The sequence below is a fragment of the Notolepis coatsorum genome (genome assembly GCF_963971535.1).
Source record: "Notolepis coatsorum genome assembly, contig: SCAFFOLD_1850, whole genome shotgun sequence".
Lineage (NCBI taxonomy): Eukaryota > Metazoa > Chordata > Actinopteri > Aulopiformes > Paralepididae > Notolepis > Notolepis coatsorum.
In genome coordinates this window covers 1-27581 of record NW_028169196.1, presented here as the reverse complement: position 1 = coordinate 27581, position 27581 = coordinate 1, and the positions used below count along the sequence as shown (strand labels likewise).

The 27581-nt window shown below is 42.7% G+C and overlaps 1 protein-coding gene across 1 annotated transcript; it reads right to left on the bottom strand.

Moving 5' to 3' along the window:
* Nucleotides 1-26709, bottom strand: LOC311248765 (matrix metalloproteinase-14-like). Its single transcript, XM_084339594.1, has 4 exons — nucleotides 26575-26709; nucleotides 25719-25869; nucleotides 7752-7867; nucleotides 1-2170 (listed from the first exon to the last, which is right to left on the bottom strand). The coding sequence occupies exons 1-4, from the start codon at nucleotides 26660-26662 to the stop codon at nucleotides 1845-1847; spliced, it is 681 nt and encodes a 226-aa protein (XP_084195720.1). The 5' UTR covers nucleotides 26663-26709; the 3' UTR covers nucleotides 1-1844.
* Between the last annotated feature and the right edge of the window lie 872 nt (nucleotides 26710-27581).

Genomic DNA, 27581 nt, shown 5'->3' with positions numbered 1-27581 from the left:
GAAAAATCTCATTCCCTTTTATTGATATCCATCAACATCACCATCATCATCATCATCATCATCATTATAAATATCATTACCATTATCATTGTTATTAAAAATCAATACATTTTTTATTTGCGTAAAAAAAAGATAAAAACATTGAGCACCATCAGAATCATAGTTCATAAATAGCATTGTTATTCTGTGCCTGCCAATGGGAATACGCTTCGGTACAACAAAGACACCCCTAAAACTCACAATACCGATATCTTGTAAAGATCTAATTCACCTCCTCACACTGAAAGTGAACTGGGAGCCATTTCCATCACTGTCACATTTCCGCCACTGTCCAGCAGGACTAGAAATGCAAAATAAAAAAAGAAAAATACGTCTTCAAAACTTTACCAGGACAACAACAATAACAATAACCATAGTTATAATAACAATACGTATTCATATCAACGATAATAATAATTACAAAAGGTAAAAACGGAACAATTAAGACAATTATGGTCCGAAAACTGTACCGCTTAAATGGAACATTTATGGACAAGCAGCTCTGCTCCTATTGGGTGAACTGATAATGAATGTATCTATTGGAATATTAATAAACTGTCGTCATCTGTGAGCCACATTAGCTCTATATCTCCGTCCATCTGACTGCTTGTGCTGAGAAAGGGTCTCCATCCAAGTCTGAGTGATTTGAGATACAGTTGTGCGCAGACATTGGTGGTGGAAAACACCTTGTAGTAAATTATACACGGAATTACCGGGCGGGGGGGGGGGGGGGGTCATCATATGAGACGTTTTGGCAGAGCTGAATACTTTTGGGAACTAGCCTGACTACGGTACTGTATTTGGCTGATATCTCATATATAGCGTGAACAAATATCTGAGAGAATACTAGCAACAAGGCTAGCAAGAAAACTCTGTATGAAAAGGCGCTCGGCAAGTTCTATGTTAGTGTCAACACTGTGCATAAGGGGCGTGTTCTATTAGATTCACCGCCATGAAACGCTCCCACGCGGCGGTGGGGGATATAGCGCCCGGACGAACATGGCTTCCGTCTCAAGACCAACTGACCGAATACCTGTTGAGGACTTTTGACCTTTTTTGGGGGGGGGGATGTGGGGATAAAGAATAATCCTCTTAGTGGTAAGAAGAGAGAAAGAGAGATAACGAAGACATTCCCTTGGCTGAATTTGCGGAATGAAAACTCACATTGAAACAATAGGTTTGATTCACAGACCAAAAAAAAACAAAACACATGAATTTCCGAGCAAAACTAAAGTGAAGTTTATGGGGGGGGGGGGGTGAAAATATGAACATCAGACAGCAGTTCAGCTGGAGTCGTCGAGTAAAAAAAAAAGAAAGAGGCACGTACCACTATTTTTTTTATCTGGGAAGGAAAGAAAGGGGGGGGGCAAGGTAGACTACAACTGAGTCAGCTCAACAAATCTGCCCCCCCCCCCCCCCCTCCCGCATATGAATGTGTCTGCGAGTCTGTTCCTAATCTCAGAGCACAAAACACGGTAAATGTAAAATAGTTAACATACAAATACACATTTTCCTGATTCAGGTTTTTTCTTTTTTTTTTAAGTCCCTTTCTCTGTCTCTCATCTTTTGTGGCGTAAATACAAACCACCCAAAACCCTGATACTTCTGCCATCTCCCCCGTCCCTTCTCTCTCTCTCTTCAACCCCCCTCCCCTCTCTCTCTCTCTTATCCTCTTCGATCTCTTCCCCTCTTTCCTTCCCAGTCATTCTTCCCCTTCATCCGTTGCTCTTTCCATCTCTCTCTCTCTCTCTCTTTCTTCCTGTCCTTCCGTGGCAGTCCCGTCAGTCCTCTCCCGTCACTCCCGTCTAGACCTTATCCAGCAGGGATCTCTGGCAGTAGAGGAGGCGTCGGGGAGTGCCGTATCTCCGGAAGAACAGCAGCGCGCCCAGTGTGAGCACCACAAACACCAGCAGGAGGAGGGGGATCACCACGGCCGCCGCGCCCCCGGCGCCGCCCTCCGACTCGTCCACCTCGATGATGATCACCTCCTCCTCACGGCCCCCCCGCTTGGGCTCGTCCCCTTCGCAGCCCATCCACTCGCTGAGCACGGACTTGGGGTAGCCGGACTCCACCTTCATGTACTGGTTGTTGAACTTCCAGTACTTGTTGGCTTTGTAGAAGTAGGTGTAGGCTGAGGGGGGAGAGGGGGGACAACGGAGGAGATGTTAGTCAACGGGAGAAAGTAGTGACCGCGTTCTCGCGGCGGACATTTTGTTCCGCCCTGTTCCCGCCAATTAGCCTGAATGTATCAATTAGCCTGACGTAGAAAATCTGAGAATCAGTTCGTAAAATCTCAACATCTGTAATTGATGTGAGAGAATTCACCATAGAATTATATAATCTTGAGCCATAGTTGATTAGGTGTAATCTAGTCTTATAACACACTTAACCCTGTGAGGCCCAAATAAAAAAGACATTAGCAACTTCAGAGGCTAGAGGGTAGGACCTATAAACACATTTACTATCCAATAGCACTGTGAGGCTGAACAACAGGACCCATTGACTATGTAATTGTGCTTAAAAAACGTACATTTACAGACTTTTTTTGAAATAGCTCAAAGCTAAAAGTGATGTTTTGCAACCGAGGGTCTGGCTGCGGTTACATTAGGGCCAAAACTATTCGTTTTCATTTAGCTTTTCTGAACGCTGCGTAATGGCAGGCAAGTTAGACGTCGTTTTGTCTCGTGAGCACCAAGTGATGTATATACATGTAGTACAATGCCAAAGCAGTAGGTGGCGATGTAGTTCAAACATGAAGGCCATTTTCAACCAATCAGAAAGGTTGAATGCGTCACTACACTTCCTGCTAAAAAACAACAAAGCCAGCATCTTTAAATACCTCGCATGAGCCATTTAGCAACATAGCATTTCTTTTTCTTTTTTAAAGATTTATTTGTTGGCGTTTTATCGCTTTATTGCTACTGGGCAGTCCAGTAGAGAGAGACAGAGGAGGAATGGGAGACAGAGTGGGGGGAAGACATTCGGCAAATAACGACGGGTTCGGGAGTCGAACCCGGGTCGGCCGTGTCGCGGCTGAGCGCGCTATGTGGTTCGCCACTGGGGCGCCCCAGCATTTATTTTTCAGCAAGAAACAAAAGTGCAATAAACAAAAACGGATACATTCACTGTGTGTTCTGCCTCATTTGTTGATGAAAACAAAACCAACATCAACACAATTTACCACCAAGAGCGGAGAGTTTAGTCTCACAAAAATATTGCAGATTTTGTTATCTTACGTGCTAACGTGATTTGGATATGCCATTATAACAGTATAGCATTGTGGCTATCGTACATTAATCTAGTAACGTTAATGCTAGTAGAATGAATGGATGAAAATGTTATTTAACAGATTGCAGAATGGGTACAATACAATACGGCTCAATACAAACAATTGTTAAGGGGATGCAGACGGTTGTAGTTTGGACTGGGTTCCTTATAACAATAACTTGACAACACATGAGCTTAGTTTAGCCGCAGCTACAGGCAATCTGAGGAGGACGCAGCTGATATCCTGTATAGGTCCAGCCAGGGGAGAATTTGGCATCGGTGTCTACTACTGCGCATGGGCGTTGGGCAAGAACGGCTCCGTATCCGGCTCGCGCAAATTACATGGCACTGTTGTCGGCGAGTTTCCAAAACGAAAACACCTTTTCAGCGTTGCCGCTAGGAAATCGCGTTTTCCTGCCAAAACGGCGTTTCCTTTTAACTTGGACATGCAAATGTAATCATTCGAAAAATACAACGTTGCTGTTTTCCCCCAGTGTAACCATGGCCTCACAGGGTTAAAGAGTTGTGGCTCCCTCACCCACAACAAGGTGTGACTTGGAGACAGGGGGATGTGCGGGGAGGTGTGATCTGTGTTTATCGGAGATAACAGCTCTGTGGTCAGAGACTAGAGAGGTACAGAGACGTTCGATTTAGACCAGGCACACTCTTTACGCTAGGAGAAAGGAATTTCAATCAATCACATCTTGGCATTGGGATTTATCTAGGTCTCACCTCCACCATCTCTAGGAGGGCAATGAATCTCACATATACGCAACAGTAATGAATATTAGCTGGCTAGTTGTGGAATAAGGAATGAATCTAGTTTGCTGCTATTCAGTTAATTTTAGTTAGAACACGTACAGCCACCATGACGTCACCTGCCAGCGGTAGCACTGATGATAAACCACCATGATGTCACCTGCCAGCGGTAGCACTGATGATAAACCTCCATGATGTCACCTGCCAGCGGTAGCACTGATGATAAACCACCATGATGTCACCTGCCAGCGGTAGCACTGATGATAAACCTCCATGATGTCACCTGCCAGCGGTAGCACTGATGATAAACCACCATGACGTCACCTGCCAGCGGTAGCACTGATGATAAACCACCATGACGTCACCTGCCAGCGGTAGCACTGATGATAAACCACCATGACGCACCTGCCAGCGGTAGCACTGATGATAAACCACCATGATGTCACCTGCCAGCGGTAGCACTGATGATAAACCACCATGACGTCACCTGCCAGCGGTAGCACTGATGATAAACCACCATGACGTCACCTGCCAGCGGTAGCACTGATATGATAAACCACCATGACGTCACCTGCCAGCGGTAGCACTGATGATAAACCTCCATGACGTCACCTGCCAGTGGTAGCACTGATGATAAACCACCATGACGTCACCTGCCAGCGGTAGCACTGATGATAAACCACCATGATGTCACCTGCCAGCTGTAGCACTGATGATAAACCTCCATGATGTCACCTGCCAGCGGTAGCACTGATGATAAACCTACATGACGTCACCTGGACAGCGGTACTGTAGCACTGATGATAAACCTCCATGACGTCACCTGCCAGCGGTAGCACTGATGATAAACCTCCCGTATCAAGCTGCTCCTCTGGTCCCAGTCATTTGTTTACATTTGAAAACCTTTGCCGCTATAACCACTGGTTAAGACACTGGCTTGTCCTCTCTTGGTTTTCTACTCCTAGATGTCGATGACCTACTTTTGAGGTGGCACTTCCTTTATTGCAAAACACACTGTGATTATACACTAATGATACTGGAATACTGACATTCAAATGAAGGGTTTCATATAGGGTTTCAATCATCTACTGAATGACTGAATCTCGAACGCCTATGGGGTTTGATTGATTGATTGAAAACTTTGGCAGGAGGGGTGGGGGGGGGGAACACTGTACAACTGTACAAGCAAAACTGTACATTGGAATAGTGACAACCATACTTGGTCATTTACTGTACATTGGAGGGGGTTGGGTTAGGACATTTACGGTGGCCAGTTTCGAATTGCAGTCTCCCGTAGGTGTTCTTTGAGAGTGTTTTTGAAAGTGGGTAGTGATTCACATTCCTTTACAGCTTTGGGTAGGGCGTTCCACATTGATGTGGCATAATTGCGAAACGTGTTTAGTCCCTTGTTTGAGCCGAATCTGGGTTTAACATGATTTGTGGAGCTCCCTCTGGTGTTGTGATCATGGTATTCACTGACCTTTGGGAAGTATTTTGACATGTACATGGGTACCTTGGTCGTGTAGTGTATCTTGTAGACCAGGCCCATTGCAAGTTGCTGTACTCTGTCGTCTACTCTAAGCCATCCTAGGTTGTCAAAGTGGGCAGGGGTGAGGTGGGTTCTAGGAGTAAGGTCAAGCAGTAGTCTGACCAGTTTGTTTTGAGATGTTTGTAATTTAGTTTTAGCGCCTTTGAGGTGCTTTGGTACCATGAGGTGCAAGCATAGTCGTAGTACCCTTGTATGAGTGCTCCTGCCAGAGTCCTCAGGGTGTTCTTGTTTACCAGAGAGGAGATCCGGTACAAGAATCGAGTTCGTTGGTTGACTTTTTTTATTACATTGGATGCCATTTTGTCACAGGAAAGATTAGCCTCTAGGATGGAGCCCAGGTAGGTAATTTCATCTTTCCTTGTGACAATATTGTCACCCACTGTAACTGAGAAGCCGTCGGTCTTGCTGAGTTTGTTATTTGAACCGAAGAGAATGGACTCTGTTTTGCCCATGTGTAATGATAGTTTGTTATCAGCAAGCCATATGCAGATTTTGCCTAGTTCCGAGCCAAGGTTTTTTTCAACCTGTAACTTGTTCTTGTCAGAGACCAGCAGGGCTGAGTCGTCTGCGAACAAGAACAAGTTGCAGTCACAAGCTGACGACATGTCATTTGCATAAATTAGGAACAGTAGCGGTCCTAGTATGCTTCCTTGTGGAACGCCACAGCTCACTGTGAGGGGGGGGGGATAGGGTACCGTTTACCTCCACCATCTGTTCTCTCCCCTCTAGGTAGGATTACATCCATCTCACTGATAGACTATCAAAACCCATTGCTTTTAGCTTGTCAATCAGAATGGAGTGATTGACAGTGTCGAAGGCTTTTTGTAGGTCCAGCATGACAATGCCGCAGTATTTGCCCGCGTCCACCTCTTGTTTGATGTGGTCGTTCAAATAGAGAAGGCATGTGTCAGTGGAGTGGGATGTTCTGAAGCCAGATTGGAATTCGTAGATTAGATTTTTTCCCGCTAGGTACTTTTCAATCTGTTCGTAGACTATTCTTTCCATGACTTTCGAGATGGAGGGAAGAATAGAAACAGGGCGGTAGTTGCCTGGGTCTAATTTACTGCCCTTTTTGTGCAGAGGGGTCACTCTCGCAATTTTTAAGTCCTTGGGGACGTGTCCCTGTTTTATGGAGAGGTTTATTATGTGTGTGATGACTGGGGCGATGGCGGCTGCTGAGTCTCTGAGGAATTTGGAGGGGATGTTGTCATGGCCAGTGGCCTTGTTAGGTTGGAGGGTGCTCAGTTTTTTGAGTACCTCATCGGTTGTTACCATTTCCAGTTTGAAGTCGTCTTTGCGGACCCCTAGGTTTTTGTAGTAAGCTACTATGTGTTCTACCCCATAATGCCCTGAGTGGGAGGGTAGTTTGTTTACCAGTGTTGTGGCTATGTTTGTGATTTTTTTTTAAGTAATTGGCTACATCTAGCTTGTCTGTGATGATTGTGTTGTCCGTCTTTATGTTTATGTTTGAGAATCTGGTTTTAAGTTTTTTTTACTGCAGCCTAGTTGATTGTTGAGTAATTTCCAAAGTTCACATGGTTTGTTTTTGTTTTCCTCAGTTTTCCCCCGACGTTCCTGGCCAAATTCCCAATCAGGTCTCTGACATCAAGGCCACCTAATCATCCCTTCCCTTTAATTGGCTGACATCAATCCCTGTCTCCTGAGCCGTTCAGCCATTGTGTAGTGTGATGTGTGCTGGGTGCCAGTGTATGGCAGCCATTGAACCTGCGTATCCCAAGGTTGGGTGCTACACAGTGGTGGTGAAGGAGGCAATTTTCACCCTACATTGTGAGGAGTGCTTTGATTGTCTAGAAAACCGCTATATAAATGTAATGAATTATTATTATTATCAATAATTAATACATTATTTAAAAAATAAAGATGATTGCACCCACAAACATGTCAATCCTGCACCAGTACAGTGCGCTAGTGATATTTTGCCCCTATCTTGTGGCGCTGTTCCTGAGAGGCACTGCCTGTCTCGGGGTGGCTGTAGTGTCTCGGGGTGCCTGTCTCGGGGTGGCTGTCTCAGGGTGCCTGTCTCAGGGTAGCTGTCTGTCTCGGGTGGCTGTCTGTCTCGGGGTGGCTGATGTGTGGACAGAATCCCTGCGTTGTTTGACACGAGAGGAACACTTACAGCCGTCTTCACTCATGATGGCCGCTTTGATGTTGTCCGGGGCTCCCTTCCACATGCTGATGGGCTTGGGGTAGTCTTTGTCCACCGTGCGGGTCTGCTCGTTGAAGCGGAAGTACCTGCCGACAGAGGGTAAGACATTAGAGACAATGTCATTGGTTTAGTGCATTTCCGGTTGCCACTGAGCGGAAATGTTTGTGCGGACCTGTTCTCCCAAACTGGTAAGCAAATGACTGTTTTTACGTTATTTTCATTTTTACGTTACTATTATTATTATTATTATTATTTTTTTTTTTTTAACATTGATCTTAACTGATCACTATGACTTTATTGCTTTTATCGTTATATATGCCTATAATTGTGTACAGCACTTTGAGCTACATGACATGTATGAAAGGTGCTTTATAAATACTTACTTACTTACTTACTTACAAGACATTAGAGACAAGACATTAGAGAGGATAACTAACTGCAACTAAAAGTCCTTTGGGCAACTGAGTAGCATAGAGGCAGGGCTGCCCATCCTACAGGCCATACACACGGTCGCCTAGGGCCCCGGAAGAAGGGGGCCCCCCCAATTAAAAAAATAATTAAATAAATATATATATATATATGTAACGGATGGTACCGCGAAGCGCAGTCACGATGGACTTCAGATGTTGTGAAGTGACTGGGGCGAGTAGTGGTACTATTGTTTGATTGATTGATTGAAAATTGTATTAACAGATTGCAGAATGGGTACAATACAGTACAGCTCAATACACACAATTGTTAAGGGGATGCAGACCAGAGAAAGACTTTCGTCTTGTTTACATCAGGGTCCCCCATTTTCAATTCATCATAACATATATGACATACATGATATATAGATAGACAATACTGCTACATCTATACATTTATGACATACCAGATTTACAAATACAGTACTGTTTGTGATACAAAAAGAGTCTAAAAAAGAGAGTATATACATTTGACGAAGAAACTGTACATTGGAGGAGGTTGGGTAGGTGGGGTGGAGAGGGGTTGGGTAGGTGGGGTGGGGTGGGGAAACTGTACATTGGAGGTGGTTGGGTGGGTGGGGTTGGGGGGGGTGGGTAGGCGGGTGGGGTAACTGTACATTGGATTATCCACAAAGCCTTACTTGGTCCCAAGAAGAGGGTCTTGTGTATTATTGGGTTAGGACATTTACTGTACATTGGAGGGGGTTGGGTTAGGACATTTACAGGGGCCAGTTTCGAATTGCAGTCTCCCGTAGGTGCTCTTTGAGAGTGGTTTTGAAAGTGGGTACTGGTAGTGATTCACATTCCTTTACAGCTGTGGGTTGGGGCGTTCCACATTTATGTGGCATAATTGCGAAACGTGTTTTGTCCCTTGTTTGAGCCAAATCTGGGTTTCACATGATTTATGGAGCTCCGTCTGGTGTTGTGGTCATGGTATTCACTGACCTTTGGGAAGTAATTTGACATGTACATGGGTACCTTAGTTGTGTAGTGTATCTTGTAGACCAGGCCCATTGCAAGTTGCTGTACTACTCTAAGCCATCCTAGGTTGTCAAAGTGGGCAGGGGTGAGGTGGGTTCTAGGAGTAAGGTCAAGCAGTAGTCTGACCAGTTTGTTTTGTGATGTTTGTAATTTTGTTTTTAGCGCTTTTGAGGTGCTTTGGTACCATGAGGTGCAATCATAGTCGTAGTACCCTTGAATGAGTGCTCCTGCCAGAGTCTTCAGGGTATTCTTGTTTACCAGAGAGGAGATCCGGTACAAGAATCTAGTTCGTTGGTTGACTTTTTTGATTACATTGGATGCCATTTTGTCACAGGAAAGATTTGCCTCTAGGATGGAACCTAGGTATGTAATTTAATCTTTCCTTGTGACAATATCGTCACCCACTGTAACTGAGAAGCCGTCGGTCTTGCTGAATTTGTTATTTGAACCGAAGAGAATGGACTCTGTTTTACCCAGGTGTAATGATTAGTGTTATGCCAATTCCCAACCCCCTTCCTGGTTGTTGCGCACTCCCCCCTACTGTTGGTCCGGGAGGCCGGAGACTGTCACATGCTTTCCTCCGACGCATGTGCAGCCAGCCGGCAGCCAGCCTGGCAGCGCAGATTCTCACCGGGAGAGTGTAACGTGTGGAAGGTCACACTACCTCCCTCCAGATCCTACCCTCGCTGTGCAGGCGCCCGACCAAACTGTAGGGGTCGCTGTTCCACAATGCCCAGGACCCACCCATCAGCTTTCCCACCCCTAACACTGCCAATTGTGTTAGTATGAACGACCAGCCAAGCTGATAGCAAAGCCGAGAGCTGGATTCGAACCCAGCATCTCCAGCGTTGATGGCGAGCGCCTTGCCCACTACACCACATAGCCGCCCCGTAATGATAGTTTGTTATCAGCGAGCCAGGTGCAGATTTTGCCTAGTTCCAAGCTGAGGGTTTTTTCAACCTGTAACTTGTTCTTGTGCCATACATGTCATATTGTGTTGAGGTCTGGGGGAATGTTTATAAAACAAATATAGATCCTATTATTAAACTACAGAAAAGAGCTATTAGAATAATAAATAAAGCTAGTTATCTTGAATCGACAAATCCATTATTCATAAAGTCCTGCACATTAAAATGTGTAGATATGGTTTACATAAAAACATTGGAGATCGGGGAGCTCCAGTAGCTCACCACGTACCTCGAGCGCTATTTCGGCGCCGGGGACAACCGTGCTCGTCACGGATCTGGGGTTTAGCGAGTTCGAATCCCGGACTGCAGCCGTGCCTTTCCCAGAGTGTCTTCCCCCCCATCTGAACCCTTTCAGCCTGTTTCTGTCGGTCATCCTTGACCAGAATAAATGCGATAAACGTATAAAAGAGCCAGGGGAATGGCCAAAGTTAAAAAAAAAAAAAAAAAAAAACATTGGAGATCATTTTTCGTGCTAAGAGTAAGAACCTACCAGCTTGTATTCAATGTCTCTTTCAACCAAGAGAAGGAAAGTATAATTTAAGAGGGTTGTGTATTCTTAAAACATATAAAAAGGTAAGAACTAATGTAAAAGCTAGATGTGTTTAAATTTTGGGAGTTAAATTGTGGAATAGTCTTAGTGACGGGTTGAAGTTGTGTACCTCTCAGGGGAGATTTAAAAAGGCCCTGAAGGATAAAATAATTCAGGAGTACAGTTTTGAGTAAAACATCAAACATTTATTTTCTCTTTTATTTTTTCACTTAAAGAAAAAGAAAAAAAAGTATATCTTGCAGCATATTTTAAATTTGTCTTTCTTATATTAAAGTATATTTAGTTTTTAAGAATTGTAAAGGATAGGCAAAAATAAGCATGTGCTTTAGCCTATTCCTTTTTTTGGTCATTGAGTTTGGATTTTGTGTGTGAGCTTACTTTGAATATGTACATTTGTGATTTTAAACTTTTTTCTTTTCCTTTTGAAAGTCCATACATGTGTGTTTTTGATTGATCTGTAGACAAAGACCGAAAATAAAACTATTCATCATTCATCATCATTCATTGTCAGAGACCAGCAGGACTGAGTCGTCCGGGAACAGGAACAAGTTGCAGTCACAAGCTGACGACATGTCATTGGAATAAATTAGGAACAGTAGCGGACCTAGTATGCTTCCTTGTGGAACACCACAGCTCACTGGGAGGGGGGGGAAGGGTACCGTTTACCTCCACCATCTGTTCTCTCCCCTCCAGGTAGGATTGATCCAGCTCACTGATAGACTATCAAAACCAATTGCTTTTAGCTTGTCAATCAGAATGGAGTGATTGACAGTGTCGAAGGCCTTTAGTAGGTCCAGCATGACCATGCCGCAGTATTTGCCCGCGTCCACCTCTTGTTTGATGTGGTCGTTCAAATAGAGAAGGCATGTGTCAGTGGAGTGGGATGTGGGTTAAACTCACTCTCACCCTTAAAAGACACATAGACACGTTGCAAAGCAGTGAGTTCACTTCTTGGTATAGCGGTCTGTGCTGTTGCCCGCGGTGTGGGAGACCACAGGTTCGAAACTCCCTCAGGGCAACGAAGTTTAAGGTGACGATGTCACAACCGTTACATTGGTGCCGAATGACACGTATGCCTTGGGTGGAGTGGAGTGAGTTTAAGGAGGGTGAGTGTAACGGATGGTACCGCGAAGCGCAGTCACGATGGACTTCAGATGTTGTGAAGTGACTGGGGCGAGTAGCGGTGCTATGGGTTAAACTCACTCTCACCCTTAATAGACACATAGACACGTTGCAAAGCAGTGAGTTCACGTATTGGTATAGCGGTCTGTGCTGTTGCCCGCAGCGTGGGAGACCCAGGTTCGAAACTCCTCGGGGCATCAAAGTTTAAGGTGATGATGTCACAACCGTTACATATATATAAAAAAATTATTTATAGGGGCGGCTGATTGGCGCAGTGGGCAAGGCGCTCGCCACTAACGCAGGAGACGCTGGGTTCGAGCCCAGCTCTCGGCGTTGCTACCGGCTGGTCGGTCGTTCATACTAACACAATTGGCAAGTCGCAGTGGTTCCCAAACTGTGCGCGAGCGCCCTCTAGGTGGTGCGTGACATGAAAAGGCTAATGGCGGTGCTGTGGTGTTATTTTACTAATAAATATAACTAATATACATTATTTCAAATGGGGATTTTCACTGTGTAAATCATGAAATTCAAGAAACGGTTTAATAAAAAACGCACGTTTTAATAATAATAATAAACAATAATGTCTCTGGCGTGTCTGACACAGGTGTGCTTCATCTGTGCACGGAGACCAGCAAGAACTTTTTCTAACGGAAACCCATTGGGGGGTACGTCAGCTAGGTCGGGAGGTGACAGGGGGTGCACGGCCAAGAAAGTTTGGGAACCGCTGTGTTAGAGGGTGGGAAAGCCGGTGGATGGGGATTGGACGTTGTGGACAGCGACTCCTACAGGTCGGTTTGGTGACGCCGGTGCGGTGGAAGCAGGAAGTAGCGGGGGCAGCGTGAGCCTCCCACGCATTACTCCTCGCCACTGAGAGTTCGAGCTGCTGCGGTGAAAAGATGCCCATTTTCAGGGCCCAACAGACCCACGGGCTGGCCCTGCTTAGAGGTCTAAGGACTCGCCTACCACCGCAGAGACTCAGTCAGCTGTCCAGCTTGGTCAGTCGTCCCTACAAACACAATTGTCAGTGTTCGCGGGTGGGAAGCTGGTGGGGTATGAGTCCTGGTCGTTGCAAATAGCGACTCCTACTGGTCGGTCGGGGCACCTGTTCAGCAGGGAGGGGATCTGGGGGAGATAGTGTTTTACGTTCTCCCAGTGAAACTCCTCACTGTCAGGTGAAATGAAGTGGAGGAGGAGGAGGCATGTGTTAGGCCATGGTTACACTGGGCTAAAACAGCAACGTTCTATTTTCGAATGATTACGTTTGCATGTCCAAGTTAAAAAGAAACGCAGTTTTGGCAGGAAAACGCGTTTTCCTAGTGGCAACGCTCAAAAGGTGTTTTCGTTTTGGAAACTCGCCGACAATGGTGCCATGTAATTTGCGCGATACGGAGCCGCTCTGCCCAATGCCCATGCGCAGTAGAGACCCGCATGGTTATTTCCAGTGTTTTTCAGCAGAGCTGTCCCAAGTAGCTGCGGCTACCAACGTGTTGTCAAGTTATTGTTATAAGGAGCCAAGTCCAAAACTACAACAGTCTGCATACCCTTAACAATTGTGTGTATTGAGCCGTATAGTATTGTACCCATTCTGCAATCTGTTAAATAAAGTTTTCATCCATTTCTACTAGCGTTAACATTACAACGTTAATAGCCTCGATGCTAACTATATACATGGAGAATGCCATTCACATTAGCATGTAGCTAACAACATCAGAGATCTTTTTGTGAGACTAAACTATCCGCTCTTGGTGGTAAATTGTGTTGATGTTGGTTTTGTTTCATCAACAAATGAGAGGCAGAACACACAGTGAATGTATCCGTTTTGTTTATTGCACTTTTATTGCACTTTCTTTGCTGAAAAATTAATGCTACGTTGGCTAAATGGCTCACGCGAGGTATTTAAAGATGGTGGATTGTTGTTTTTTAGCAGGAGTGTATTGGCACGTTCAACTTTTCTGATTGGTTGAAAATTGCCTTCATGTTTGAACTACATCGCCACCTACTGCTTTGGCATTGTACTACATGTATATACATCACTGTGCTCAGGAGGCAAAACGATGTCTAACTTGCCTGCCATTACGTAACGTTCTGAAAAACGAAACTGAAACTGAAAACTGAAAACGAAAACTGGCCGTAACCGCAGCCTTAGTCTACACCCTCCCCAGACCGCCAGTAAGACCGTCAGCGTGCGCAACGACCAGGAAGGGAATTGGCATAACGACTAAATGTTATGGATGGGAGAAAAAAAGCAAAAAAAAAAAAAAAAAAATTACGAAGATTATCTCATGAGAAGATAATAATAATAATAATAATAATAATAATAATAATAATAATAATAATAATAATAATTCATTCAATTTATAGAGCGCTTCTCAGTAACCCGAAGTCGCTGACAGTAGGCAGAAAGAAAAGAAAAACGAAGAAACAAAAGAAGCATAGAACCACAGGGGAAACAGGGAACAATATGAAATACACAGGATTCAGGAACATAGAGCAAACAATAACAACAGGATGCAGGAGGGTGGTTATGGGTAGAGAAGGTTAAATGCTATGGAGAACAGGTGGGTTTTGACATGGGATCGGGGTGCAGCACGTGAAAGCCTTTGAGTTTGGATGACGGGACAGTGAGGGAAGCAGTGGCAGGTTATGGAGGGCTTTGAAGGTGAGGAGTAGTATTTTGAAGTTTATGCGTTCCTTGATTAGGAGCCAGTGGAGAGAGTGGGGGACAGGAGTGATGTGGTCATGGGACCGGGTGTTTGTGAGGAGGCGGGCAGCTAAATTTTGGACCATCTGAAGTTTATGGAGGGATTATAACTAAAGCTATAATCATTTAACTTTTTTATTTGAGTCCTCTTTTATTTATTTTTATGTTGTGTTTCGTGTCACTTATTTTGAACCGTGTCTGTGGAACTCAACGTCATTGTGAATGAGGGGCAACCTCCGCGATCTATCCAGAATGAACAGTCTGTATCGCTGCACTGCGCCTGGAGTCACCGCGCTGAGTCACAGACGAACTGCACGTGGAAGGAAAAGGCAGAAAGCACAGGATATGAATCATAGAAACGGAAGAAGGATATTACTGTACTGTGTATTTATTACAGCGCATATTGTCGCAGATAAGAATGGAATGAGTACAACTTGGCAGAGCAGGCCAGGACAGGTGAACAGGGTTTGCTTAGACAACAATAAGCATGCTGTTCGGTTCAAAGAGAGAGGGAGAGATACCATCAATACGTGTGGCTACAGGAATGAAAACGTGTGCGGTTCATCTCATGGACTATCTGTTAGTTTTATGACTCACACGACTTTAACAATGTTTATGTTGTGCTTGTTTCACCATACAACATGTCTCATGTTTGATTATACTGTAGTACATGCCGGTATGGATATATAATATATATATATATTTTTTATTCTCTTTTTCCCCCCTTCTTTTTCCGTTTTTCTCCCCTCCCAATGTTAGTCGTTATGCCAATTCCCAAGCCCCTTCCTGGTCGTTGCGCACTCTACCCCCTACCGTCGGTCTGGGAGGGCGGAGACTATCACATGCTTCCTCCGACACATGTGTACCCAGCCCACCACTTCTTTTCACCTGGCAGCGCGGACTCTCACTGGGAGAGTGTAACGTGTGGAAGGTCACACTACCTCCCTCCAGATCCTTCCCTCGCTGTGCAGGCACCCCGACCAAACTGTAGGAGTCGTTGTTTACAACAACCCGGACCCACCCACCGGCTTCCCTCCCGCTGACTCTGCCAATCGAGCCAGTATGCCGGCCGGTCAAGCCGGAGGCAACGCTGACAGCCGGATTCGATACCAGTGTCTCTTGCGTTGGTGACGAGCGCTTAGTCTGCTGCACCACCCAGCCGCCTTAATATATATATATTAAGGCTGTCAAAGTTAACGCGGTATTAATGCGCAATTCTTTTAACGCCACTATTTATTTTAGCGCACGATTAACGTTTTTATTAAAAGAAAATTATTATTATTTTTTTTTTTTTTTTTTTTTTTTTAATTTTTTTTATTATTGCAAAACAAAACTTATTAAAAGTCAGTACTCAACACACAATGTATAATGAAACTTTCAGTAAAGGTGGTTAAAATATATGCAAGTACAGAAACAGGATAAAACAAAAATAGTCAATAATAACATTTTAACCGTATACCGTGTATATCCAGCAAAGTTACAATTATATAAATGTTAGTATATAATATACCCCGAATACCTATTTTCTAAAACCCTACACACATATGCTCCAGCTCCAATCCCCCCCTCCCGGACCCCCTCTTGGATAGTACCTCCATTATCCCTCACTCCTAACCAGACATCACCATTATAGGCTAGCTTTTATTCTCTCCACCACTTCTAACCACATTAACATTTTGGATTCATTGAGCCCCAGAATTCTTGCTGTTGATATTTCTTGATATATCACATCAAGATATGTAAGAAACCACACTTTCCGGCACATTTTTTCCGGTTGAATCCAACGTGATGCAATCAGTTTTTTAGCTACTGTGATACCCGATAAAACCAATCTTTTTAGTTGTGGGTTCACTGCAAACTCAAAAACATCATTCAATAGCAATACCGCGGGGTGTACAGGTATATTCCAAAATACGAGTATTGATAATTGTTGGGACACATCTTTCCAGAATGCCTTAACTGGTGGGCAGTCCCAATACATGTGCATAAATGTTCCTTCGTCCCCATTTGTACATTGGGAGCATTTGGAGTCTTGTATAAGCCCCATTTTGCACAGCCTTATAGGAGTCAAGTATGTCCTGTGAATATAGTTCAGATTGATTTGTTGATGATCCGGGTTCCTTGATGTAAGTCGGACATTTGCCCAGGCTCCTTGCCAATCAAAGTCATTTTCCAGGTCTGGTATATCCCTCCTCCAGACATTGTCTAGTTGAAGGGTTTCGTACGAGGACGTTAGTAATTGATAATAAAAACCTGATACAAAACCTCCCATTGTATCTCTTTCATAGAAAAATTTGTGGTATCTGTGGTGTTCAATTGGTATGTGTAATGGAACACCGTGAGATCTCATACAAAGTCGTAACTGTATGTAAAAAAGCCATGTGGACTCGGTGAGGTTAAACTTTATGCATATTTCGACATAACTACAGAGGCCCTTGTTATTAAAAATATCCCCTAATGAGTGTATGCCTCTTTCTTCCCATACAGGGAATCTTATAGGTCGTTTTCCCATTAAGAGAGCATTGTTATTGAATATGGGAGTGTGATTATGCCATACTTGATTGTTAGGAAATTTCCTTTGTGTTTCCCGCCATGTCCTGATTGCATGGGTTATTATTGGGCCAAATTCTCGCTCACAATGCTTGATTGAAAGTTTGGTGTATGCTATGTCTTTCAATCTCTGTGGGGCTACTATGTTTTCTTCTAATTTTCTCCAAGATACCAAAGCCTCGGGGTCAAACCATATCTTCTTCAATGGTCTTAATGTGAAGGCATTAAAATATTGTAAAAAATCTGGGACTGCCATGCCACCGTCTGCTTTACTTCTCTGTGCGGTGGATCTTTTTATGCGAGGTGGTTTGTTATTCCAAATAAATTTGTATGTGGAGGTTTGTAATCTTTTCCAGTAGCCCTCTGGAGGAGGTAACGGAAGCATTGAGCTGAAGAAATTGATTCTTGGTAATACATCCATCTTAACTATTGATACCCTTGCCTGTACTGAGTTTTTAAGTTTTGCCCACCTGTCCAGGTCGTCCTTGATTTTGTTCTGTATTTTGTGTAATTGTGCTTCACCGTTTGTCTTATGGTGGGGAATATTTCCACTCCCAAGCATCTGAAATGTTTTACCATCGGTATCGCACCTGGGAGGGTTGTATCTTTTTTTGCAGGGGTGTTAAGTGGAAGGAAAGCCGACTTCGGCCAATTTATCTTAAATCCCGATAAATCACCAAAGTTCTCAATCAACTTGAGCAGATGAGGCAATGTGGTGTTGGGGTTTTGCATGAACAATATTACGTCGTCCGCATATAAACTAATTTTTTGTTGTGTGCCCTTGATTACGATTGGTTCTATGGATTGGGATTGTCTTATATATTGTGCTAAAGGCTCTAATGATAAATTGAATAGTCCGGGACTAAGAGGGCAACCCTGTCTGGCAGAGCGTGATACCGGAAAGATTTTGGAGATGATTGTGCCTGTTGTAATCATGGCCGATGGGTCCTTGTATAGTACTTTAATCATATCAATGAAACCTTTTCCTAACCCCATCCTTTCCAATACTGCCCATAGAAACGACCATTCCAACCTGTCAAATGCTTTCATAGCATCCAGGGATAGTATCGCCTTAGGTGTGATGTCCTCTTTGTCTGTATCTAGTACGTGCAGTATTCGCCTTATGTTATCATTGATCAGGCGACCTTTTATGAAGCCTGTTTGGTCCGTATGAACTAAAGACGTCATATGCTTTTGCAATCTGATGGCTAATATCTTAGAGTACAGTTTGACATCGGTTCCGAGGAGGCTTAAAGGACGGTAACTACCGCATTCAGTGGGGTCTTTGTCTTTTTTGTGAAGAACTGAAATGAGTGCGGTATTTTGGTGTTCAATGAAGCTTCCCTCTTTGACTGAGTATAAGATCATATTTAGTAATAAGGGTCCAAATATGTCCCAGCAAGAAATGTACATTTCTGATGGGATACCGTCAATTCCCGGAGCTTTGCCGTTTTTCATTCCGGATATGGCCTTCTTGAGTTCTTCTAATGTGATCGGTACTTCTAACTGTTTAGCGTCTTCATCCGTAAGTTTAGGGAGAGTAATTTGATTAAGATATGTGTCTAATTTGTCTTGATCAAAGGTCGTTTCTGAGTTATATAAATCGGAGTAGAATTCTTTGAATGTATCGTTTATTATTTTGGGTTCTGTTACTAGAGCTTGTTGTTTCCTAATGGCAGTTATATCTGCAAATTTTGCATTAATTCTTAGTCGCATGGCTAATAGGTGACTAGGTTTAGAACCTTGGAAGTACTGCTGTTGTCTAGTGCTGCGTATTTGCAATTCCGATTTTTGTCTGTACATTGCTTTGATCTCGGTCTTTAGAATGTTAACTTGGTTATCTAGTCTAGTAGAGTTGTTGTATTTTAAAGAATTAAAAAGCGTTGAGTAAAGCGTTTCCATTTCAGACAGTTTTGTGTTTTGATTTTTGCGCAATATGGAGGTAAATCTATCCGAGAAATCCTTGATCATATTCTTTACCGACATCCATAATATTCTGGGATCTTGCACCGAGTTAGCATTATCTTGTAGGAATACTGTGAGAGCTTCTTTAATTTGTGTAATGAATTCCTTGTTGTTAAGCAGCATCGAATTAAAACGCCATCTGGGGGCCCGGGTAGATAGTGTACCAAATGTTGCTTTCAGGATTAAGTAGCAGTGATCTGATAGCGCATTGGGTGTCATTTCCACTTCGTATTTATCAAATATTCTCGGGGATGCAAAGACGTAATCAATTCTGGATAGTGTGTTGTGTCTCGCCGAACGACAGGAGTACTTGCGGGTCATGGGGTTAAGTGAACGCCATAAATCAGTTACTCCTGTTGATTTCGACCAATCTTTTAATGCTTTAGATGAATTCTTTTGTTCGCTGGAGAAGGAAAGGTAAGTTTTGTCCATCCTTGGGTTCCAAATGGCATTAAAATCCGCACCTATTATATATGAGTACTCGGGATGGTTTAACATTTCTCCTGTTAGTGAAGTGAAGAAACCCACTTCGTACAAATTCGGGGCATATACCGCTGCCAATGCAATTTTCCTGTTATTGTGTATAATCCTAGCTATAGTTATGCGCCCCTCAGCATCCGACCATACCCCTTTCAATTCGATATTTAATTTGCGTCTGACGACTATGGCTACCCCTCTAGTTCTCGTAGCAAAAGAAGAGTGACCAATATTATGGTATATGTTATCCGCTAACGTATTTATGTCTCCCTCTAAAATGTGCGTTTCGCTTAATAGTGCCACGTCCACATGTTCTTTTTTCATCAGTGTAAACACGCTTTTGCGCTTGTGTTGTTTGTTTATCCCACCGGTGTTCCATACCATTATATTCAAACTAGCCATAGTCTATGCATGTTTTCGTGTAGTTTTTGGTAATGTTTCTGGAGTATGAAGCTACAATAGATGCACATCCAATTAATGAGGTCCCGTTGAGAGCTGAGCTTAAAAACATATATATATACAAATAAAAATCCCCTATTTTCCCCTCTCCCAGAAAGTCGAACATGCCTGTGTTCCAAGAACACATCCTCCGCGATTGACTTTCTCCCATGGTCCACCGGATTGCCCAACCTGAGCATTGTAATCCTAATTTTCCTATGCTCATTGCCATAGGATCTAACATTTCCATTCTATTGCAATAGAATGGCGCTTTTGGTCTTGCACCTTCCCTTACTATAATGAAGTATTGTGATAAATAACCTAAAGATAAAAATAAAAAATAAAATAAAAAGAGAATAAACCTTTATCGACATATTCCTTTGAACCCTCCACCAACGTGTGGGGGGAAAAAAAAGGAAAAGATTGTAGATCAGTATTGACACCTTAATGTGAAGAACATTGGAAAAGAATAATGTAAGTTACAATATATTTAAAAAATATATAGTAATATTGACACCTTAATGTGAAGAACATTGGAAAAGAACAATGTAAGTTAAATTATATTTAAAAAATATAGAGTGATGAGAAGAAAAAATTTAATAAAATAAAAATCAATGGAAAGATATAGATAAGGAATAAGAGATAAATAATTATCAACGTGGAGAAGCCACTAGAACCGATTTAACTGATTAGATAAGATAGAAAAGCAGCGCCTTTTAGCGCTTCAATGTGCCTTTAATGGAGTGATTACTTAAATTGTTAGAATAACCTTGCTGTGCTCATACGTTTATGTGTGGATAATTTTAAAGTATTATTAAGGGCTGATTGCACTTCATTTAATTTATTATATGCTATGTGTATGCACACCGAATGTTATTGTTAGAGTTGTATGCTTCGTTGTCATGGTGCCTTATATTCTAGAAGATTGTAGAATATACTAGTGCCTAGACTATTTTACATTCCAGAATGATCTAAGAGACCCAGGGCATTTGAGCGATAAACCCAGAATATTCCAGATAGATCTTTTTGCATTGATATTTATTTGTCCCCTCAGAGACCAGAGACTGAAATTATAATGTATTATGAATCGTATTATACACTGTACACTTTGTTATAGACGACTTGCATATCGTTTGCTACTTTGATGAGCACAACAATGTCATTCCAACACTGGTGGAATGACCTCATTGATGAACACAATAAAGTCATTCCAACACTGGTATATATTTAGAGAGAGGCTTAACTGATTCCGGCATTTCCGTCATGCTTTGGGTTATTTGTTGCATTTTGATTCAGGAAATCCTCAGCATCAAAGGGTGTAAATGGACCTGACCTGCGGCCGTTATTGTCCAAGAATGATAACAGCGCCGGATATGCTAGCCTTGGCTTGTGGCCGGCTATGTACAGCTTTTGCATCACAACTTTGTATGGTTGACGTCGGATGATGGCCTCTCTGCTCAAATCTTCGTAGATAAATATTGGTTTATCACCATACTTCAGCTTCCCACGTTGGTTGCGAGCATATTTGATGATTTCATCCCTTGTTGTAGTTTTCCGCAGAGTGACAATGATGACTCTCGGCCCGTTGATATTTTGCCCCTGGGAACCAATTCTGTAAACTTGTTCCACTTCTGGCACTTTGTTTGGATCGGAGTTTTCCAAAATCGTTGATAACTCTTTTGGAAAGTTGATGTCATCGCAGTTCACTGATTCATCAAGCCCCACAATGCGGATGTTATTCCGCCTGTGGTAACGATGGGTTTCTAGTTGCCTCTCCATCACTTCGTTTTTAAGCAATTTTATTTCCCTCCGGTATTCATCTTTAACTTTTTCCATCTCTTCTCCCATCTCTGTCATGATACCTTCGTTCGCCTTGACTGCTTTTGTGTTTTCTGTCACCGAAATCTCCACTGTCGTGATTCGCTTTGACTGTGCATCGATCGCTTTCTTGACTTCTTCTAATTTCTCATCGATGCGATCGAATTTAGCCTCGATGCGATCGAATTTAGCCTCGACGTTTGCCTCGAGCGCCTTGATGTGTGTAATCTGCAGGTTAGACTGTTCTACCATCTGTTCTTTCATCAGGTTAGACTGTTCTAACTGTTCTTTCATCAGGTTAGACTGTTCTACCATCAGGTTAGACAGTGTGTTGAAATCGGGTGGATTTCTGCTTTCTTCAGTTGACGGCATATGGTAGATAGATGCAGTGACGTTGGAATCCATAAATCTGGCTGCTCTCCCTTTCACGGAGCTTGAATCTGTACCTTCTTTTATGTTGGTCTCTATTGACTCTCTTTCGGGGACCGTAATCGATGATCCCGGTAAGTTGTCCTCTTCCTTCTCCTCCTCGGAGCTTGTCGCCGTCGGCTCAGAACCAGCGACGGTTAGGACGCGTCTTACTCGTTTTTTTACGTCCTGCGCCGTTGAAGTTGCCGTAGTTATTTTCTCTGCCTTCTTTCCACCTTTAACCATATTGTCTTTTGATATGGTTAGTAGAGGGTCTTAACAATACATACGATGTGGTCTATTCTCTTTCTTTACTGTCCAAATAATGTTTTTAAACGAAATTAGCGTTAGTGGGAGCGGAGCAATTGCAAAATGCGTGTGCTACATGTTGTAGCGTAACCGGAAGTCTATTTTTATTTTTTTTACTAGACTTCACTCGGGTGTATTATTGATATTCTCATTGATACTATGTTTGTTTCTGACTCAAAGTGTGTGTGAGAGAGAGAGAGAGAGAGAGAGAGAGAGAGAGAGATGGGGATGGGGAAGGGGAAGGGGCAAAGAGCTGGGAGAGTGTGTGTGTGTGTGTGTGAGAGAGAGAGGGGGGCGCAGGGGGTGTGAGTCCTCAGCCCTTGTGTGGGTGAATGTAACAAGTTCCTAATGTTTTCTTTCCCCTATTATTTCATACACACTTTATTCATTGTTTTAAATTATTATTTTCTTTTAACACTTTAATCGCCGATGACGTGTTTAGACGTCATTCCTCGCCATGCTCATTCTGCCGAAGACACCGTAACTCGTCTTTGATATCAATAATTCAAAAATCTGTGATCGAAATCATATTTCTCCTCCGGAGACATGAGATGTACTGGTGAGCTCCACTCAACTGTCTAACGGTTCAAGAGCGCCATCTGGTGGCCAATCAGCAGATCGGCCAAGAGGGAGGGGCGCGCCAAACAGGAAGTGCTCATCCATATTTCGTCCGGGCACTCGCGATCGGTAGCCGGACTCCATCTCAACACACTGGATAATCAATCGCTCGCCCTAACTCAATAAACAACGTTATTTGGACGTATATAGTATTATACAACCTGGAAATGGTTCATCTATATCAACATCCCATAATCGAAAACTGTCTACTCCAAGCTGATCGTCCAACGGCGTGAGGAACATACGGTAAGATCCAGCGTTATTTTCTAACGTGTTCCATATAAACTGCTCTGATGACCATATGACCCACACTAGACAAATGATATAACGTTGCCCACGGAATTATAAACGACCCCCCGCCCATCCGGTCAATATCAGATGATACGTAGTAACTTCTAGAAGTACCTCCAGTTGAAATTTTTCATCTGGCACCGATCGCTACCAAACTGTATTTGATCATCAATATAGTGCATTTGGGGCTATAAATCAAGTTCTGGAGAAAGCTGCAGAAAACGATAAAAACATACTTATACTTTAGACTGTATTTTAGTATGAATATGTGAATGAAAAAGTATAACATTGATACACCCTGAACAATACATATAGGACATTGAATGGGCCATAATAATGTCAATTTAGCAATAGAATTTAAAAAGTTATAGCCCTGCAAAGAAGGGGAACTTCTCCATAGACAAATAGAGCTGGCTAGGGATGGTAAATTATGAATTTAACCATGGCGATCAAAGTGTTAAGTTAGTTTGTGCATCACTCTGTTTTGAATTTGATGCAAATTTGCAATGCATGAGGGTCATCCTTTTGTGTTAAATGGCTGCATAAAGCAAGCATTTGTTGACTCTCATGTTGATAAGAGTATTAAAACTTGAAAAAGTTCTGTTTAAGGTAGATTTAGAACAGATAAGAAATATGCGATTAATTTGCGATTAATCGCAAGTTAACTATGGACAATCATGCGATTAATCAGATTAAATATTTTAATCGATTGACAGCCTTAATATATATATATATACACAGTATGTATGTTTGTATGTACAGTATATATGTATATATAACTATGTTTATGTGTCTTAGTGTCTTTGAGTTTCTTGACAAATAAATAAAATATATAGGCCTATTGTGGAAATATGTGAGGGATGATCATTCTGTCTGTTATATTCCACATTAGTCTGATGTATCATATTCCATATCATATTCATAACCCTGTTTCAAATATTCAAGTTTGGGAATACTCCTTTAATATGTCTTAACACTTTGAGTGCCAACGACGAGAAATCTCATTGTTCGCCGCCATGCGTTGAGTGCCAACGACGAGAAATCTCGTTATTGAATCGTTATTGCTTTTATTAGCGATATCCATTCATTTTTCATCAATCCAGCCTCACGTTATCATTGGGACTGTCTATGAGCTCGAACAGGGCAAATACCGCCCCCTATCGTCTCCCGGATGGCAATGCACCCATTGGATTGGACTCAATGGAAATGCATGGGGGGAAAAAAACCCGGAATCCACATTTTACTTCTCAGGCATGTAACCCGAAACTATTGCATTCATTGTGGACCCTCAGAGCAGTGTGGATTATGTGTTTCGAGGTTGGATCGTTGGATCAATAAACGCGATCGATATTTGGAATGGCGATCAGGAATTGGAATAATCTTTTTGCAGAACATCTGATGTGAGGTAAGGAATCGATTTTACCAGTCTTGGGGTAATCAGATGTTTTTTCACATATTCCACAACGTGTCCCCTATGTGTGTATGTGTGTATATGACGTTAGCGCTGACCAGGTCATAGATAATCAATTTTTCAGCCCGCTTCTCTAGCGTGCATAAGTACACATATACTATCGATAATCTAGCGTTTATTTGAAAACTATTCATAAATCAGCCGGAAAATGACAACGTGTTCTGTGTATTCCAGTAAATGGCTATTTCTGCGGAATCTTATTATCTTTTCTAGTAATTTCCAAAAACTTCAGTTTTTCAAACGGTATAAAACGGAAATGTACAGATGAAAAAACAATCCGTTTCGTACATGTTGACTGCAAGCAAGTCATTGATAAGTGACAGGCGTATTAGACACATAGCCATATATAGAATATAGAAATAGCTCAGCGTAAATCATGAAATATCGGAAAATCTGTCCAAAAAGGCTGGCATTCAAGTGATAAATCGTGCGCCCCCTGCTGGCACTCAATGTGTTAAGGTCTATGAGGATAACAAGGGGCTCTGTGAGAGTGGGAGGGGTTTGTGATCATCATTGACCAAACCCCTCGTGATGAGTTTGTTGTGATCCCTATTGGTGTAATACCTCTGCTGACTGTTCAGGTCATGTGGTTTTGTTATTGTGGAAGTACAAATTAATGGAGGATACGCCCTAAAGGCAGAACCTTCACTCTGCAGACTGAAGTGCATCCAATAAAGCTGTGTTATCAAGATCTCCCATGTCTCCGTTTTGATTGGTTGGATTAGAATACCCTCTACACTATTATTATTAATAATAATAAAAAAAAAACAATGTATGTCCAGTTTCATTAACAGGAGGCGTACTTAGTTCCTCTGAAGAAGTACGTCTGTCCTGTAGGGGTGTAGAAGAGAGCGGCGTCCATCTTGTCTTTGGGGAGACCAGTGCCGAGGTCCTTCAGGCTCTTGGGAGAGTCCTTCTCCATACTGGACTCAGAGAACACCCAGTATCTGTCACCTGGAGGACAGGGAAAGATGGAGAGAAAGGTAGAAAGAATTATGGAGAGAGAGAGAGAGAGAGAGAGAGAGAGAGAGAGAGAGAGAGAGAGAGAGAGAGAGAGAGAGAGAGAGAGAGAGAGTGAGAGAGAGAGAGAGAGAGAGAGAGAGAGAGAGAGGGAGAGAGAGAGAGAGAGAGAGAGAGAGAGAGAGAGAGAGAGAGAGAGAGAGAGAGAGAGGAGAGAGAAGAGAGAGAGAGAGGAGAGAGAGAGGAGAGAGAGAGAGAGAGAGAGAGAGAGAGAGAGAGAGAGAGAGAGAGAGAGAGAGAGAGAGAGAGAGAGAGAGAGAGAGAGAGTGAGAGGGGGGGGGCGAGAGAGAGGGGGAAAGAGAGGGGGGAGAAAGAAACAAGGAGAGAGAGGGGAATAAAGAGACAAAGAGAGAGGGGGAGACAAGAGAGAAAGGGGGAGGAAGAGAGGAGAGACAAAGAGAGGGGGGGAGAAAGAGAGACAAGGAGAGGAATAGTTCAAAACAGAGAGAGAGAGGGAGGGGAGAAGAGAAGAAAGAAGGAACAGATGTTGATACCAGTCTATGACTTGGATCCTGCCACCAGTGGATGATGTCATCCTAAATCTGGTTCCAATCTGGATGACGCGAGCGACCTACCCTTGAAGAAGAGCGACCTACCCTTGAAGAAGAAGCGACCTACCCTTGAAGAAGAGCGACCTACCCTTGAAGAAGACGAATTTCCCATCGTCCCTCTCGTAGGCAGCATTGATGTTGGAGGGCAGACCCTTCCAGAAGTGACCAATAGGCATGGGGTATCCCCTGAAGCACCTTGTTGTTTCGCACGCGCCAGAAGCCACTTGTCCTGTCACACACATGCACAGTAAACAATGTTAATAATAATAATAATAATAATATTAATAAAATGTATTGCAGCTCAAAGTGCTTCACAGCAGTAACAAATTTAATAAAATGACAGGCATCAAATGAGCACATAATTGCAGATCAAGAGCAATGCATAAAGTGCAGACATAAAAGTATACATAAGTAATTAAAACGAGCATAAAATAGATAGCAGCAAAATAGACAAAGTCAAGGTAAGGCATAGAGCATTAAATCACATCGTTTTTCATATTAGGATTTCATATTAGGATCTACAGTCACAAAGCATAAAATGAGCACAAAATTGGCAGATCAAGAGCAATGCATAAAGTACAGACATAAAATAAGTATAAAACTAGCATAAAATAGACAAAGTCAAGGTAAGGCATAGAGCATTCAATCAGATCGTTTTTCATATTAAGATCTAACATCTTAATAGGCCTCTATGTTTATGGTTTGATTATCACTGATACACATATAGACGTTTGGATGTTTAGAGCTGTCAGAGGTCTTTCTCATATGTTAACACATTCCCTGCCACGGTTATATCCATCAATGTAGGCTCACTGCCACCACTGTAAGCCTATGGAGATGTTCACCTTCTTTGCAGGGCTATAACTTTTTAAATTGTATTGCTAAATTGACATTACTATGGCCCATTCAACATCGAATTATCTATCGTTCAGGATGTAGGAACGTTATACCTTTTCATTCATAGATTCTTCCAAAAATACCTTCTAGAATATAAGTATGTTTTTATCATTTTCTGCAGTAATTCATAGAACGTGAGTTATAGGCAAAAACGCATATATAGATTATCAACTGCCGTTTATTCGCGATACACGCTTA